Source organism: Gasterosteus aculeatus, chromosome 1 (genome assembly GCF_964276395.1).
Source record: "Gasterosteus aculeatus chromosome 1, fGasAcu3.hap1.1, whole genome shotgun sequence".
NCBI lineage: Eukaryota > Metazoa > Chordata > Actinopteri > Perciformes > Gasterosteidae > Gasterosteus > Gasterosteus aculeatus.
The window spans coordinates 4,445,792-4,462,428 of record NC_135688.1 but is presented as its reverse complement, the minus strand read 5'-3'; the positions used below and the strand labels follow the sequence as shown (position 1 = coordinate 4,462,428).

Sequence of the window (16,637 nt, the reverse complement as noted above, 5' to 3'; positions counted from 1 at the left end):
TAGAACAAGCTGATTTCCACCAGTAACTCTGTGTCAAGCGCATTCATGTTCATGTGTCCAGGGGCCTTTATAGGATCTATATACTTGAGGATCCACTAATACGCAAGCTCTTGGATCCTTATGGGAATCTTAATTAAAGGCGTATTTAAGGCATGCACATTGGAAAGGTTCCTCATTAAGCCCCTATATGTTCAAAGGACAAGAATCAATCGTACGACAACGATTCACATTATCTGCCTAATTAGAGTAACCAGGCTTTTGTTAGTTGGAGGTGATTTTCAATTAAATCCAAAGTCCAGGGAGATAGATACAGAGATCCGTGGTCCTCTGGTATAATCAAAGTGGTCTACAAGTGTCTGTCACTACGATGCCCACACGCTGTCTGCAGTTGTATGATGCTATCCAAGTGTGTATTGCAAGTGGCAGAGGGACACAGCTGTTATCTCTAGCCCAGAGCGTGACCCTGCCCCAGCAGTGGAGGGGGGTCTCAGACCAGTCATCTGGCATTGCTCTCCATGCCCGTCTTGCTGATAAAACTGGGACAAGGGGCAAAATAAAGAGTCAGAGGATGGCCTTGAGAAAACTAGAGATGACCATACTGAGGAATTGGCCTCTAACACTGACCACATCTCCACAAAAAACGAATCCACACATGTAGACTCAGCAAACACATAAAAGTTATGAAGTCCTATAATTGCAATAGAATTAACTGTATTAATATTATCTGTGAATATTTGAATTAATTGAGTTGTTTGTTAATTGTCTGTTTGCATCGGACAAAAACAATATCAAAGTGTACAATAAACGGTTTCGGTTCTGTGATGCTCTGTTGGTGTTTGCTGACAGATCTCAACAAATGAAAGATGCGGTTAACACAGTGAAGGAAGCAGCAGATAAGAGGATGCTGGGAAGGAAAAACAAGTGTACTTTGAAGGTAGGGTTACAACACTCTTGGGACAGCCTGCAGATTTTTCATTGTCATCAACATGGCCTTGAACAAAGGCGCACACTGCCCCCATTGTTTTCACCAGTGTGAGAGGGAAGAAAAACGTCCTGTTATGCTCCTCAATACTGTTTATATTCCCTTTGAAAGCAACACAGCTGAACAAGTTCTTGTCCGACAGATTCAGATCCGTGCAAAGACCAAAGCACAGTTGAGTACACATTGATTTTGCCATATTTACTCACTACAGTAGTTTTTGTGTCTTTTTGAATTTAATACTTTGAAACTGTTAACTCTTCAGTTTTGTTCTTCAAAGGCATCCACTCACAACGCTAAACATAATTGGTAATATGCATCATAATGTAGAGGGAGCCCAATTTCATTTGGCACCTCACTTTTAGAGCTCCATGCAGAACAAAAGGAGGAATAAGCTCGTAGGCAACGCAGTACTGTGCTGAATTCCGGAAGCAATTTGACTTCTCTTGTCTCATTTGCACTTCATGCTAAAAGTTTTCTATGTGGGTAGCTCGCAGTATTGTTAATGATGCTGCCCTTCTGCTATGCACCTACACGTCACCTGCAGTGCTCCTTCGCGTGGCAGATAAAGAGCGGTAGAGACCAAGAAGGGCAGCCGGGGTCCCGAGCAAATAAAAAGAGTTCGTCGGTTAGTCTGGTGCATGATTCGGGGCACGTGACATGATGGACTGCAATTTTTCTCCGAGGGCACCAAGGTCCTTGGCATTTCCGACACATATGGCAGCAGTGACCGCCTTGCGAGCGGGCTGGTATTATGTTTATATTGCAGGGAATCCGTACAGAAACATTCGTTCTCAAGTTACAACGTGCATCTTTTGTTTGTATGTTTAAGAAGAAATATAAAGCAGGCGTAAGGTACAAGAGACAAAGATACTCTTAGCTCCACTGCTTTTCTTTCCCAACCCTTAAAACCCGTCTGCCATCAGTCATCTATTTGATTCACTGTCACACAGGCATATGTTAGAGTTGTCCTGTCATGTCGCATTTTGTGAACTTTAAGATGCCCCTGACCTGCTTTATGTCGCCCGAGGGTGAGGAAGCTGCGGGGTGGGATGATGATGGGATGCAGGCTGGTGTACAATGTCCCATTGTGATTCTCCGGGGGTCAGGTATAAGAAAGTGCACATGTGACATAAAATCATGTTAATGCTTACATGTGGCTCTTTATTTATTTATTTTCGTTGCTGTCATACTATTCTCACCCCAGCATGCTCTGGTTCAGTTTCGCCAACTCTTACTGCAGCCGTGTGACTTAATCAGTCTGACAGACTCTGGGTGCCTGGGGAAAGTCTCTCTCTCTCTCCGCAGTCCCTTTCTCCTCAGGTTTACGCTCTCTGTGACAAACTCATTGTGGCACCTTTCGAAATGCAGTGCTCTCTGTTCGATGGCCCTCTGCGCTCTCTTCACACTCGCACACGTGCATCCACACGCGGACTGAGTGCACAGACTTCATAGAGTACATGCCGACACACGAGGCACGCACAGGTACATGCGGGCGCGCACAAAGACATGAGAATGCGACACACTAAATGTGGCTTGAAAAGCAGGATGTTACCTCATACTCCGCTCTCATAGAGAACTCCCGGGTTCCAGTATTATCCAACTATCCTAACAGCTCCTATGCATCGAGTTGTTGTGCTAATTGGTTCATCGTTATTGCGAATTAGTTTGCATCGGCGTCTCGTGGTGTCTGACCTCTTGGGTTATTTTTTCAGAGCTCATCATGAAAGCAATAGGATTCTATGTTAGCGGTGCCGGCTAGCTTTGGCTGTGGTCCAACACATTCTGGCTAACAAAAGAAAAAACGAATAAAACTTCCGTCTGTGTTTAATTAAGGACCTCGCCGCAGGGCTCAGATCATTCACTGTGTAATTCAGCATCTTCGACCACTGACAGCTTTTTACAATCAAAACCGTTTTAAATCTTAGTCATACAGTTCAATTATTTCTAAATCCAATATTTTTCAATTCGTTATGAATAAGATTATACAGTAAATGAAGCTAGTATTTAGTGTCACACGATAATCTATGATTGACCTTGCCAACTGCTCATGGTGCCAAGTTATTAAACTCACCTTGGGCTTGGAGGAGCTTTACCTGTGTTCTATCAAATGGATGTCACTCACAGGCGGCTGGGAGCTTCCACTCTTTCAAATTAGGTTTAATAACCCTTGCTGTGCACCTGGCAGTTCTGAAGGGTCTCTTTTGCGTTTGGAAACATTGGCTGTAGTTCTTATCCCATTTGAGTATTTTGGAGTTTTGTTTTGCTCCCACGACACAGTTGCAGCGTTCGAGCGGTCCATTTGGACCCTTTCTGACCCACCTTTCTTTCAGAGGTCTCGAAATAGACAGCTTTCAAACTGATAGCACCTGACAATTGCTTCCCCCGACATACCACTCCCCCCCTACTCCCATTTCTTCTTGTCCTCTTCCACATCTCTAAGCATTTTAACGACATAGGCTTCAAGGCATTCTCTGGCCCGGCTGAATTGATGGAGCACGGGTCCTACGGAGCAGAACAATCTGCAGATTTCTCTTTTTCCTGGAAGGCAAAACAAAGTGAAGGGGAGGAGAACAATGGAGGGTGGAGGGGGAGGCGAGGGGGGCATCTGAGGACCTGTGAGAAGGTCTGGTCAAGGATTCTCTCATAACATTTTCAACATAAGCCACAATCAGTAACACTCCGTTTCTATCTTGTGGCAATTGGCAATTTTCCCAATGCTTGTGTTATCCGGGCTGACGTCCTTTTACCCACCCTCCTTGCACTGATCTAATTATTTTTTTACTTTTATATCTTGGCTGATAATTCTCACTTTGTTTCCATTAAGCTTTGTTTGTCCGCAAAGATCTGTTGCTGTAATTTATTAGAGCTGTCAGCCGTAAATGATGTGCCATGCCGACGCGGCCCGGCGAACGGAGGCTCCCCCCCCTTCCCCTTTTTTCCTTTTATGGAAAGCTGCCCTAGTTTTTTAACAGGGCGGAAGAGGGAGACATTACAATTAAGATGGCGACATCGACCCCCTGGTGGCCATGCTCGGGGACCAGATGTCCTGTCAGAGAGATGCCGGCCCTCACCTCCAGGGAGCTCTTGGTTGAAATCTAGTTCACGTCCCAGTGGGGGAACACCACTGCTCCTGTTCCATCATTAATGCAAGGATAACAGATTCTGGGAGAGCGAGCCTATTTAACTTTATTGTTGCCAATTTTTTTAGGTTTTATTCGGGGTCCTTTGTGCTCCCTTAAAACTTGCCTGTATGACGCAAAGCACAAGCCCAGCATCTTCAAAGCATGCTAATAAACTGTATACTGAGACAGGGGAGGGATGAGAGGGCTCTTGGTGGATAAAAACAACTGTAAACAAATTTAAAAGGCGGATTGCGATAGCGTCAGTTTCCTTTCTTAAATTTGTCATTCTGTATTTACCTGTTGAGGCTCATTCATGCATGCAACACATTTTTACCGAATTTGCATGCCTTTCCGGAGAGGAAACTGTGCTTTGCTTGCTAAATTGCCTTTTTTTTTGTTCCCAGCCTTTTCCAGGTTCAGGATGTTTGACAGATGCCCGCCTATCAATGCTGAATGAAGTACATGTCATTTCCCTCACAGGAGGCATTAGAGGAAAATACGATCACAAAGAGACCCCACAATCTTCAGTATTTCATTTCCCAGCCCTGGATACTGCCTCTCCCTCTCCCTCTCATTCCGTCCTGTTCTTCTTTTGTACAAGGCAGCTACTCGTTTTTGAGATGAAAGACACTTGTTTGGCAGCCTTCAAAGAGTCACAGAACTCTGAAAGTCACTTGTGTTGCAGAGCTGTTCATTCTCCATTTTATATCCAATATGGAGGTGCTGATCAAAAGCATCAGAGCTGAGGGAGAAGCTAAAAGATGTCTGCTTTGGAGTAAACAACAACAATGCCAATCCCCAGACCCATAGAAAGCTCTCTTCTAAGGATTGTCCTTCAGCTAATGCTAGAGAGAAGACTGGTCACTATTTTTGTATTTTCAAGTGTCTTTGGTCTTGATGAATCTAAAAGGGCCAGAACATCCTATTACTCATATTTATACATGCATATATATATTTATATATATATATATATATATACATGCATATATATATATATTACAAATAACGCATTACGCATTTTCTCCTTAAAAAAAGAAGTAGTGTGAACAGAATCTGTAGGTACGGAGAGAGGCTTAAAAAATTAACTTATAAAATTACCATATAACAAAATAATCGCATTTGTACTTTTCACATGTGCGCAAATATCATCCAGACAGAACAAACACACTGGCATTAAGGATTACGGCTGCAGGACGCCGATACGTTTAATTTTTTTCAAGAAAGCTCTCCCTTTAGAGATTTCTGTTTTCCTCTTTCGGTTGTTCTTTCTTCTCCTCTAACTTTCTTTCATGAGCAGGAGATACATTTGTTTACCTTGGAAGGCCTTGTGTTGTCATTACCAATCATACGTCTATTGTAAGACAACATTGCCTTTCTGCTGGCAGGAAATCCTCTAGTCACCCCAAAGAAAATTTGATCAAGTTGAAACTAAATGCTTTTCTTTCCCCTCATGACACTATGAATCCTCCAGATCTTGTTTTTTTTCTCTCTTCATTTTGTGTGAATCAGTAGTGACCAGTGGTCCACATTCGGCGAGATAAAGACTGTTACATATGAAGCAGTGCAAACATGGACTTCATACGTCACATACCAAACCACTGCAGACATCAGGGCTTTCAGGGAGACTACAAATCTTGGCACTAACACTACTACCGTCTCCCCCAAGTCGCCTCATGACGAAACGGGGCCCAAATTGCAGTGAACTCAGCACTGAGCCTCTCTGGACTATGAACACCTATGATGAGAGCGCCGCAGGGCAACCGGCAGCATTGACGGTTTGTTTGATTGTGACAATGCTCTGGTCCTACTTTCTACCCTTAAAAGAAGTTGACCATCTCAGATCTGCCTTTCCACCACAACCCATCTCGCATGCGATGTCAGTTCTTTACAGTCCACTCATCATTATACAGGCCGTACCCTAGTAACATTATCGCTTTCGATAAGGCTTCAATAAACTGTGCATTGCTTTTAGGGCTCTCTCTCTTGCCACTCTAATTCAATCTCTGATGAGAAGTCCGTTCATCATCGCTCACCGCAGGCATTTTCTGTGTCGCTGTGCTCTTGGTTGCACAGGAAGTAATGGATGGCCTTGCCCTTGGTTCACCCCAAGGCCTTCTGCCTACTGTTGGACTTCAGGTTGTCTCAAATGGGTCTGCACTGTGGTATTTTGATTTGATTAAATCAGGTTTAAAAGGTTAGAGACCGAGGGAGGCAAGAGGGTTGCCCTGTCCAGTATTGCGAGCCAGTACTGTGCCATTTAGCATTGGGCGGCGGCCAAAGGAAAGTGGAAAACCAAAATGACTTCTGCGCTCCTTTGTGATTTGCACTAATGTCCCCCAGGGATTGAGCAATGACCACTGTGAATCCCCCCCCCCCTCGCCCCTAGGACGCGAGCCAGATTGAAACCCCTGCCAACAGATTTGAAAGGATAGCAAATCATTTGAATTCTGCAATGTGCATTTACATTTTTTCAGTGCCTGGACCAGCCTCCACAATATTAAATTGCACTTGATAAAATAAAATAAAAATCAGAGAGTGCGACAAGAGCTCTCTAACCATAAAATCAGCAAAGTGAATAGCAGAGTGGTCTTTAATAATTAATTACAGCATACTTTAATTCACTTTGTTTATTTTATCAGGTTTCTGACATCAGTTTACAGCCCAGCTAAAAAGGAAATGAGTTAAGACAGAAGGTGCAGTGTGGCAGGGACCAAGAGCAGTGACATCTATCCAAGCGGATCCTGCTTGTGGCACCACATTAGTATTGTGCAAAAAAAATAGGTTTCACATTACTGTGTGCCGAGTGAATCCCAGCAGTTCCGTATTAAAGAAACATCAGGCTCACTGGCTTAAAATCAATATCGCTATTTTCTTGTGAAAGGATATATTGTCGGATCAATGAAAACTTTTGATGTGTAGCATGTTATAGAACCCACCAATGCTGTCCGGCCCTCACAGCTCACACAATGCACGCCTTCTTATCTGTTATGGGCTCGGGCAGATGGCTCTTTGGCAATATCGAGTAAAGCATAGAAGGGATGTGTGTGTCTGTGTGTGTGCGCGCGCGTCTTTCAGTGTGCGTCTCCTTGCGTGATGGCTGTGCAAGAAGAAGCTTTGCCTCGTAAACAACTGTTATGACACAGAGCTACACGGCTCACGCTGAATTCATTTGGGGCCAATGGGAAGATTTTCTATCAACACGCAAAACCAAGCAAACCCAATGTCAAAGATTCCCCACGACCGGTTCTACGTCCTCCTGCATTCCATCAACAAACACAAAGATAAGAGCAGAGTTGGCCCGGTGCCACGATCGGTGGCGTGGAAAGAGTGTTTTGTGGGGGAGGGGTTGGACGCAGGGCAGCTCTCTGGCTCTTGTGCTAACGTTGCGATGTTTACTAGTGAATGGCCCTTTCTTCCCAATTGCCCAATTGTCTTAGTGGGACAGGCAGGTGGCTCAAAAGCCTCATTTGGCATCTGGTGAAAGAAAAAGAAAGCCTGACCATCTACATAGTGTGTGGGAGAGTTGGGGGAGGGTGGCAGACATTTTTTTTTTCATTTTCAAAGCTTCGTGCTTCCCCTTTGAGGATTTCAAAAGTTTTGGCTTCGATCAAGAGCAAGTTTGTGCTGCTATTGTGTCTGATGTGCTTCCCTGAATAAAACATTTGTTTGGTTTCAGTGCCAGATGAAATAGCCTTTCAATAAGCCATGCCTCTCTCTATTGGTGTCTGGTGCCATAGAGGGAACTATTTCCTTATCCATTTATGAAATAAAAGCGATCGAGCCCATCCATTTAGCCCTGCTGGACAGAATTTTGGTGGACTTGGAGTCCAGACACCTGCAACTGTTTGAGAGTTTACCAAGAAAATTCTTGCCATTTCCCTTTTGAAAACATGCACTGCCGTTGTAATGGCTGGCACAGACATATCCGCACTCACTCACAGGTGAGAAGCTTCTCACTCCCCCGATTCTGATTGTACAAGTTAAAAGCCTGATTTGCATTTATATTGCCATTCAAGGCTTGCAGCTGTAATTATCGTGGCCCAGACGTCACGCAAGCTCTCCCAGATGCACGGGAAGTTTGCGGCGTGGGCCGTTGTTATGAACCTTTCACACGAGAACATGGAGACAGTGAGGAGCAGAGGAAGTGATGGGGAGGACACACGGCAGAGGAGAGATGGGCGAGTTTATCCAGGTGTAATATTGAGCTGTCCCAGAAACTTGCCGTCAAACACTAGGAAGTCGTTATCAGATCAGCAGCCCAATTCCTCAAGTGCCTCCTGCGCTGAAGCACCACATGCATCTTCTGCGCTCCTCCCTAACAGCCCTTCACGAGCATGTCGATGCATCGGCTGGCTGGTTTACTCACAAATGTTTAGAGTAATGGCGAAGACACGCAAAATGACACAGGTTGGAGAGCTGTGCCGGTGGTCCGCCAGCCCTCTGCCACAGACCAGGACGTCAGACGTCAGGAAATTACACAATTCATTTTCTGATTAGCCGGCTCGGCGTGGCCGGCAGGTTTCTGTAAGCATGCGGTTACAAAGGCGCTCCGTGTAGGTTACATGTGAATTACTGAGCAGGCCTCTTAGGTAACAACATTCATAAGTGACAACAATTCACTTATTGTATTATTTATTATTTGCGACACCGTATTTATAGAAAAAATTAGGTACCTAGTGTTATCTTTATAATTTAGCAGTGATGTGTGTATTTCTGTCACATACAAAATTTGGACGGACATGAAAAAATTATTTGTTGTCAAACCGTTGTTGTTTTTTGTATGGGAATGAATGTATATCACCTTAACCATCCCAGTTGGGAATATTGTAACAAGCTACGCTATTTATTTATTACAAACATCACAACTCTATAAACTAGAATTTGTCTTCTTAGTTCAACATAATTCACTGCTTCAGTAAGAATGTTTTTGAAAATCATCGAAGATGAAGAAATAATAAAATCCCCAAAATGGAACAAGCAGATTTGTTCAACACGTTTTTAGCAGTATTTTGTTTACTTTTAACAAGTGTTAACAAAACAGGGGAAGATATCATCTGCACCAGCTTGTGTTCTTGTTTGCTCACCGGTTTCAGACAGATGTTGAGTCAAACACAGTGGTGTCTACCGTACATAGTAACCAAAGAAATGCATCTAACAATAGCAGAACTCTGTGTTTAGGACCTTTTCCTTTCCATATGAGGAGTAGGAGCCTTTTTTTTTCTTGGAACATGCAGGTAAAACTAGAACCTGCCGGAGTCTGAACTGATGGATTTCCAAATCATTTCGTGAGGTTTTGAATTTAATAAGAATAAGAATATTAAGAAAAGATAACTATATAGAAATAGTCAGTTTTCTTGCTGATCGTCTCATTTACTTTTGTTCGTCGTGTAGAGGCATTAGTATGAACAGATGCTTCATGACATGACACAGGCATGTCTTTGGATAGATTTTTACGATGAAGAGACATATTGCTTCATCGTAGGAATGAAGTTGCTGGTGATGAATAATAAACTATGGTGTTGATGATCAGCACATCGACATATGACCAATATTGTAACATTATAACAATAACACTCACTCAGCCGATTTGTTAGAATATCCTCAATTAATGACATAGGTAGTTTAGCTGCTGAAAGTAATTTGCTGTTTTCCATTTCTGTTTTAGTTATCGCAAAGCTACCAATGTCACAAAGAAAGTGGATCTTGGGGCTTGTTTTTTAAAACCATTCCCCCTCATGTTGCCCACTCTTGTGGCTCGGCACAAACTAAGCGGAGCAATTGTGCCAAAAGTTAGGTAATGTTTTATTATTTGTAGGATATGTATGTTGGATTGTAAATATGTTGGGTATTGCTAGAAATGTGTTGTATTTTTAAAGCTATCATCAGTTAATAGTGGTATATTTTTCAAAACCACACTGTGTGTGTGAGTTTTGGAAAGAAAATCAGCTCCATATAACTATTTGAAAAAAATGAAGAGGGAAAAAGGATATTTCCTCATCGTGAATGTCTGGAACAAAAGTCTTGTCTAAAAGCCTCGTCTCTGTTTTTTGAAGAACAAAGGAACAAACTTTGAACTGTTACTCGCTTTGAACCCACCTTCGCACACCAGTGTTCAACAGATCCCAGTAGCACGTTAGATATCTTATAAATCCTCACATAGGTGGGAATGGAATTAGCAGAAGACAGACAACAGTCGAGCTAAAAACACAGACATTTTTTTTTAAGCCCCGATGATGCTTTGTCCTCTCCAAGGAGAAATAACACGGTGATCCGCGACTGTTCTCCTCGCAGCACCCCCACAACTTAACACACACGGCCTCGCGAAGCCGACTTTAGACGCTTTACTTGTTGTTTCATGTGCAATTTAGAAGCCATTAATCCACCCCTTAATCTGTTACCAAATAAAATCCCGGCTATGGTTAGAAAAGCCTTTTGCACAATTCCCTACATTTAACGGCTCTCTTAAAAGCTTTCTTAAAAATCATCGAGGTTCAACTATCTCTGTCGTCCAAGGATCAAGTCTCAGATGGATGGAGATAGGTCAATAAAGAATGAAGAAGTACAGCTGCCAACCCTGCATTCTCAGGTGACCCAGTGATCACAACAGCATCTGGTGGAATTACTTAACACTGCCGTCCAACGGACATGTAATCCGGGATAATGCCCTTTTGCTGAGTGCTTCAATCTGGATAAATTCATCCCTGAGGAATGAGATCCAGCAGCAGGGTCTCGGGGAGGGAGGAGATGAGGCGCTTGGGGGTTGATTGGTTGGTACTAAAGAAAACTGTTGGGCCCGGTAGAGAGTCTTCTCGATGGATAATGAAGCCCGACTGTAAACAGCTTGATTTTGTTGACCGTCTGCATGATGGGAAGCAGGTCATCGCCTGGTTTTCCAAGAACATCCCAAACCAATATTATTTCCTTGCCTGGCTGACCTGAATCCTGGCAGACTCGTAATGAGGCTTTCATCCAGTACTCAAGTCAACGGATGTACAACACTCATTGAAAATTCTGCAATTCCAACTTGGCACCGTCTGCCACTGAAACATTTGGAAGGTCGCGCGCTTACAATAAACAAATGGCAATATCTTGTTTTTTTCATATATTTATATAGTGTTCAAACCAAAAAAGATTATTCATAGCCAAACCAATTTTTTTTTCTTGGATATAATATGTCTCGTTGTCGCAAATACCACTGCCAAACATTGAGGATTTGCAAGTTCCAGCTGTCCAGCAGCAGCTTCTTAGATTATTTATGCATATGTTTACTTATTACCATAAACATCCAACGGGGCGCTGGGCTCAGAGGGATTACAGGGGGTTTAATCTATCGTGGCACAAAAATGAGCAGGGGTCACAGCGGCTGAGGTGACTGAAGCTGGCTAGCCTTGATGGGACATGAAGCACAAACAAGAAAACAAAGTGCATGGCACTGGGCCCCATCATGAACCGATGGCATCATCCGTCACTCACTGTGTTTGTTTGGCATAATCCCGACAGGATTAGCATTGCTCATACCAATTGGCATGTGTGGTTATAGGAACAGGAAAGGGAACTTTCTTATCAGGCATGTACAAAACACCTGCCCATATATAGACATATTTAGTGTTACGTGGCTTTAAGTCACATTACATCATGTGACCGCATTAACGGCAAATCAATGCAAACAAAATGCACATTGGCTTTCGCGTTCTGATAGAACAGGGATGGATCGATTGAATACCTCGGAGTCATCGTGGCCATAATCTGTCCATAAAATGGAAGTGTGTCATGCTTACAAAAAATGTTCCTGAGAGTGATTTCTCACGAACATTGAGAATGAGTGAGAATGATTTCTCCGCCTAAGTGAGAATGATTTCTCCCTCTATAAAAAATTCACACATCCAGACATGACATCGGAAAGACATTTAATTATACTTTGGTGGGGAAATATGTATCAAAGCCTAGCACCCATGAAAAGCGGATTTAGAGTCGTCAGTCAGCAGTTAATAGACAGCGGTGAATGAAAACAGGGTTGTTGGGGGTTGCTAAAGTACGCTTTCCAGGAATCCTGAAACAGTTTAATCCGGCTGGGTGGTGAAATCGGGGGTTCTGACACCAGGGGATGGGATTTAATGAAGGAGACTGGGCAGACGGGAGATTTGCTGTAAGATTGGGATTTGATTCCTGTGCAGCCACACTGCCCCTAGTGGGCAAACCGTAAGATCAAGATGAAATATCCCTGAGAGAGTCGACAAAACCCCCCACTGGCCATGGCAGCTTCCATATCAATTTCACAAGGTTTCATTCCGAGAAAGAAAAACCGTGAAAAGAGAGACGCGAGAAGAAAAGAGGCAGAGAGAAAATACAACTGAGCTCATGAACTTAACAATGACAATTTCTCTCCAGTACCTTTTCTTCAGAGCCTTTCATACCCAGGACGAGACTACCCTTAAACGGCCTCCAACGGGAAACCGTGCTCTCACATTAATCACCCTTTCTCCCAACAGTGCAACTCACTGCAAATGAATTAAAAAACAAATACTGAAAAATAAAATCAATGGATTGAATTGATTAAAAATGGGTTAGAGGAGGTGCGACTGGATGGACGAGGTCCAGGAAAAGATTGTCCCTCGGGTGAATGTGCTCCTAGACACTGTCTCCTAGATCCCCCTAACTGGTGCTGTGTCATCTGTCACTGGCAGGAGAAGCGACAGCGTAAGAAAAGGTGCCCTGGATGAGGTAACGGCCTATCCAGGAGCTTCTCTCGGCTACTAAGTCTCCCTCTCTTTATCCCTGCGGACCAAAGTTTGAGTGAAGAAAAGTGACTCGTGCCTCTCCGTATGGACGGGCTCCTCTCCCCTGCTCATTCTCTCGTTTCTACCCCTCTCTCCCTCTCGCAGGAGCGCTGCGTCTTTATAAGACTGCGATGGCCACAAGTCCCCTCTGTCCCCCTGTTCATAAAAACAAAATTGTATTCCGCAGCTTTTTTGCTGACACCGACTCGGCACATAAACAGAGCCCTAATTTGTTCAACGACGGTGAGCTACGGGGAAGCACTTTTTTACTCCTCAGAGGCGCGCAGAGAGAAGGTAGATGTTGTTATCCCCTTTTTACTCGCCGGGGAAAGGAGTGTTTTATTTTATGGTAATAACTAACCGTGCTGAAATACACTGCAATCCCTTCTCATTCCAGCTGCTGCTACCAGCAGATATGCTGTTATTTGTTCCTATAACAGAGGTTTAGCCTGTGATGGCATGTAAATAAAAACGGGATGGTCGTAAACACATAGTGTGCATGCCAATAAAACAAAGCCCCTCTGCAATTTCTTTGTACAATAAAAACTTGGACGTGATTTGCGGAATAAAGTTTTAGAAAAGGCAAGTTGCGGGTAGTAAACTCAACAGATGCTTAACAGAGTGTAGGAGAAGAGACTAATGACTAATCGTGTATATTTGCGGCGCAGCATGCACAGATGGTACAGAAATACTTGACAATGAAAAAGGAGGGAGAGAAATCAGCAAAGCAGAAACATCGGTAATGCGTGTTGAAAATGAGGAGAAGGCCTCGGCAGAGAGAGAGAACGCTTCCGTTGACTTTGTTTAGTCCAATGTCCGGTTGGACCGTTGGTGTAACTGTCCCACGTCACACACGGCCATGAAGGAAACAGATAACAGAGGCAGAGATCCTCATCCGTTAAAGAATCACTCCAGTCATTAGTCTGTGCTGATATTATCAATTCCTTATATTTCCTATGAATAATGAGCCATCATTTCTTTTACATTTTTAAACTCATGTGTGATGGGCTGCAGGTCCAGTTGTCAAATCGCTGAGTTCAGTGCCGGCTTGCGTTTCTTTGCTTGTTTCAACACACGTCTCAAACTGAGATCTGACAGTTTTGCCTTCTCTGCGAAAAAAGCTTACAACTCCCTCTCAGGCACAGCTTAACACGCACAGACCCACGGACACGTGCGTTGCGTGCAGCGCCCGTCCTGACGCAACGGGGTCACGCTTTGAAAAGGAGGTGGCCGCTGTGTCGCTGACCCCGACCCCGCGGAGCTTAGAGCGGGGGGAGCTCGGGGCTGACGAACGTCCGCCGTCTGATTCCGCCCAAGAGAGAGCAGAGTTCTGCTGCACTTAAGTCAACCTGTGTTGTCTTCGAGAGACAACCACCTGGTGGCAAGCCGGAGGAAGCCACTCGTCCATCGTCCATTCTGGCCACAAACAGACCGTCTAGGAACAAAAACAGCAGCAGCGGATACGGTTCCAAAGGCTGGAGTCGCCGAGCTCTAATCAAGAGCGCTCCTTCTAATCCGCTTCACCCGGAACTTTTCTTACCCTCTTTTCCTTTTGTTGGACTCGAAACAATGTGACAGAAGAGTGAATGCTTGATTGAACTGATGGATGGTTAAAGGGCTCCGTTTGTGTGTGTGTGTGTGTGTGTGTGTGTGTGTGTGTGTGTGTCTCAATGTGTCGGACAGGAATATAAAGCCAGCACAGGACGTATTTAACTTGTCTGGTCTGAAGCCTGTGATGAACCACCGAGGGGAAAGAGATCAGCACACTACTATTTAAAGCCCCAGGAAAGCCACACTGACTTTTCCACCCTAATGTCCAGTACACATAGAAGCACGCTATACACAAGCACGTAAACACAGCGATGGCAGGATAATCTCAGACGTCACAGTGAGATGGATCGGGAGACGTCGTTCCCAGCCAGCAAGTCGCACAGCAGTCACAAGCACGCGAGATGTGATAAATAAGCAACTTAATCTGGGAAAAAAAAAAAAAAGACTCACCATGTCCGGAGATCCACAAGAGCAGAAGGACCCGAGGGATCATGACTGCGAGCAGTGGAGAGGGCAAAACCTACGGGAGACAGTGGGCGAGTGTGAAATTGGAAGTTGGCAGGCACAAACACATGCACGAGATGAGACAGTGCTCCTCTGTGCTGCTTGGGGTGGTGTGGAGGTGGGGGGACGGGGGGACGGATGCTACGCTCCCTCAGTGGTGTCTCCTTTTACCAGTGGAAAGCTGGTAGTCTGTCCTCTGTCCGTCTCTTCCTCCGCTGGTTGCTCCTCTCCCGTGTCTCTCTGGGAGTCTCTCTTACTCTTCGGAGTTGCCGGTGGCCGACGCTCGCTGGCACGCTCTCTTGTTGATGTGAGCGCGTGGACTTTCTGTGTCTTCGGCGGCTGACTCTGAGAATGCACGCGCTCGCTCACTCTTTCTCTCTCTCTCTCTCTCTCTCTCACAGTTTCTCGCTTGCCCATCCATTCTCAGTCTCTTCAGCCCTCACACCCTCTCCCTCCACCCCCTTGCACCCACCTCCCCTCTCTCTCAGTCTCTCTCTCTCTCTCTCTCTCGCTCCGCCACTCACATCACACAGCAGACACAGTCAGGGGATGGAGCTCCAGACTCCTCCCTCCCTCCCCTCCCCTCCCCTCCCCTCCATCCCTCCGTCTCCCTCTCTCTTCCTCTCTTCTGGCCGGGCTGTCTGGGTGGCTGCGGCTGAGTGAGAGGCTGGGAGACTCGGGTTCTCACACTGGGAACGTGAGCCGCCGTGGGGGAAACGGAGAGGGTGCAATTAGAATGAGAATAGGAGAGACTTGGCCTCTATAGCTACAAATAACACAAGCATCCACAAAACAAAACGTGTAGTGTCCGCCCCTCCTCCCGGTTTTGACCCCCTGCCTTTTCCTTGGATTCAATAAGACGGTATTGAATTTAACTGTCAGATGCCATCCCTGGGAATAGATAATAACACATTAGTATTCAAAACCAACGCCGTGGTGTTATCTTTTTTTCCCCTTAATTTTAAAAGGGGTGATTTAGAGTTCCTCACCGAAGGAGCCACGATGCAAAACATGATAAAATGCTGAAGTGCATTTCATGCTTACTAACAAGTTATCCTGGCAATGCTTGTTAATTATTTAAAAAGAGGCATATGTTCCAGGCCGGTCCACAAATAAAAGGCGCCCTACATGTCTTGTAATATAAAACATCGTGCTCTACTGTTTATCAAAGACACTGAAGGGTTTTACGGATAGATTTTCTTTTCATGCTTTTCCCAAATAAATTATTATGTTAATATAAATGTGTACCTCAAATTAAGAAGTTGTGTTGATTTGCCCCCTCAAATAAGTTGGGATATATATTTTATCTCTAAATGTATAATATGGTTATTGAATCACTGGGAAATCAAGCCTCCGGTTGTCATGGCTACATGTGAAACTTGTTTCACTTGTTTGTTACTGCATATACAGAAGATAAATATATATAAATATATATATATATATATATATATATATATATATATATATATATATATATATATATATATATATATATATAAATGAGATGAAATATTGTTTACAGATCAACTATGTAGTGTCTTAAGGAACCTTTGAGAATGTTGTTGTATTTTTATCAGGGCTGTTAATAGATCAAATTAACTAATTAATCGCACATTTTGAAATTCATTAATCATGATCAATTGTAATTATAAGTGCAATTGACTAAATGAGTAATCCCTTTTGAGTGTATTTGAGATACTG

The 16,637-nt window shown here is 44.1% G+C and overlaps 1 protein-coding gene across 15 annotated transcripts in view; it reads right to left on the bottom strand.

Annotated features, from left to right (window-relative positions):
- The window catches only part of kirrel3b (kirre like nephrin family adhesion molecule 3b), a 129,318-nt gene extending 113,850 nt beyond the window's left edge, over window positions 1-15,468 (bottom strand). For all 15 annotated transcript variants that reach the window (XM_040181788.2, XM_078108468.1, XM_078108471.1 and 12 more), the window contains exons 1-2: window positions 15,108-15,468; window positions 14,883-14,952 (exon numbers count right to left, since the gene is read on the bottom strand). In XM_040181788.2, coding sequence (XP_040037722.2) covers window positions 14,883-14,952; window positions 15,108-15,353 — 316 coding nt within the window. In that variant the 5' untranslated portion in view covers window positions 15,354-15,468. The remainder of the gene's footprint in view (window positions 1-14,882; window positions 14,953-15,107) is intronic.
- Window positions 15,469-16,637: the final 1,169 nt, after the last annotated feature.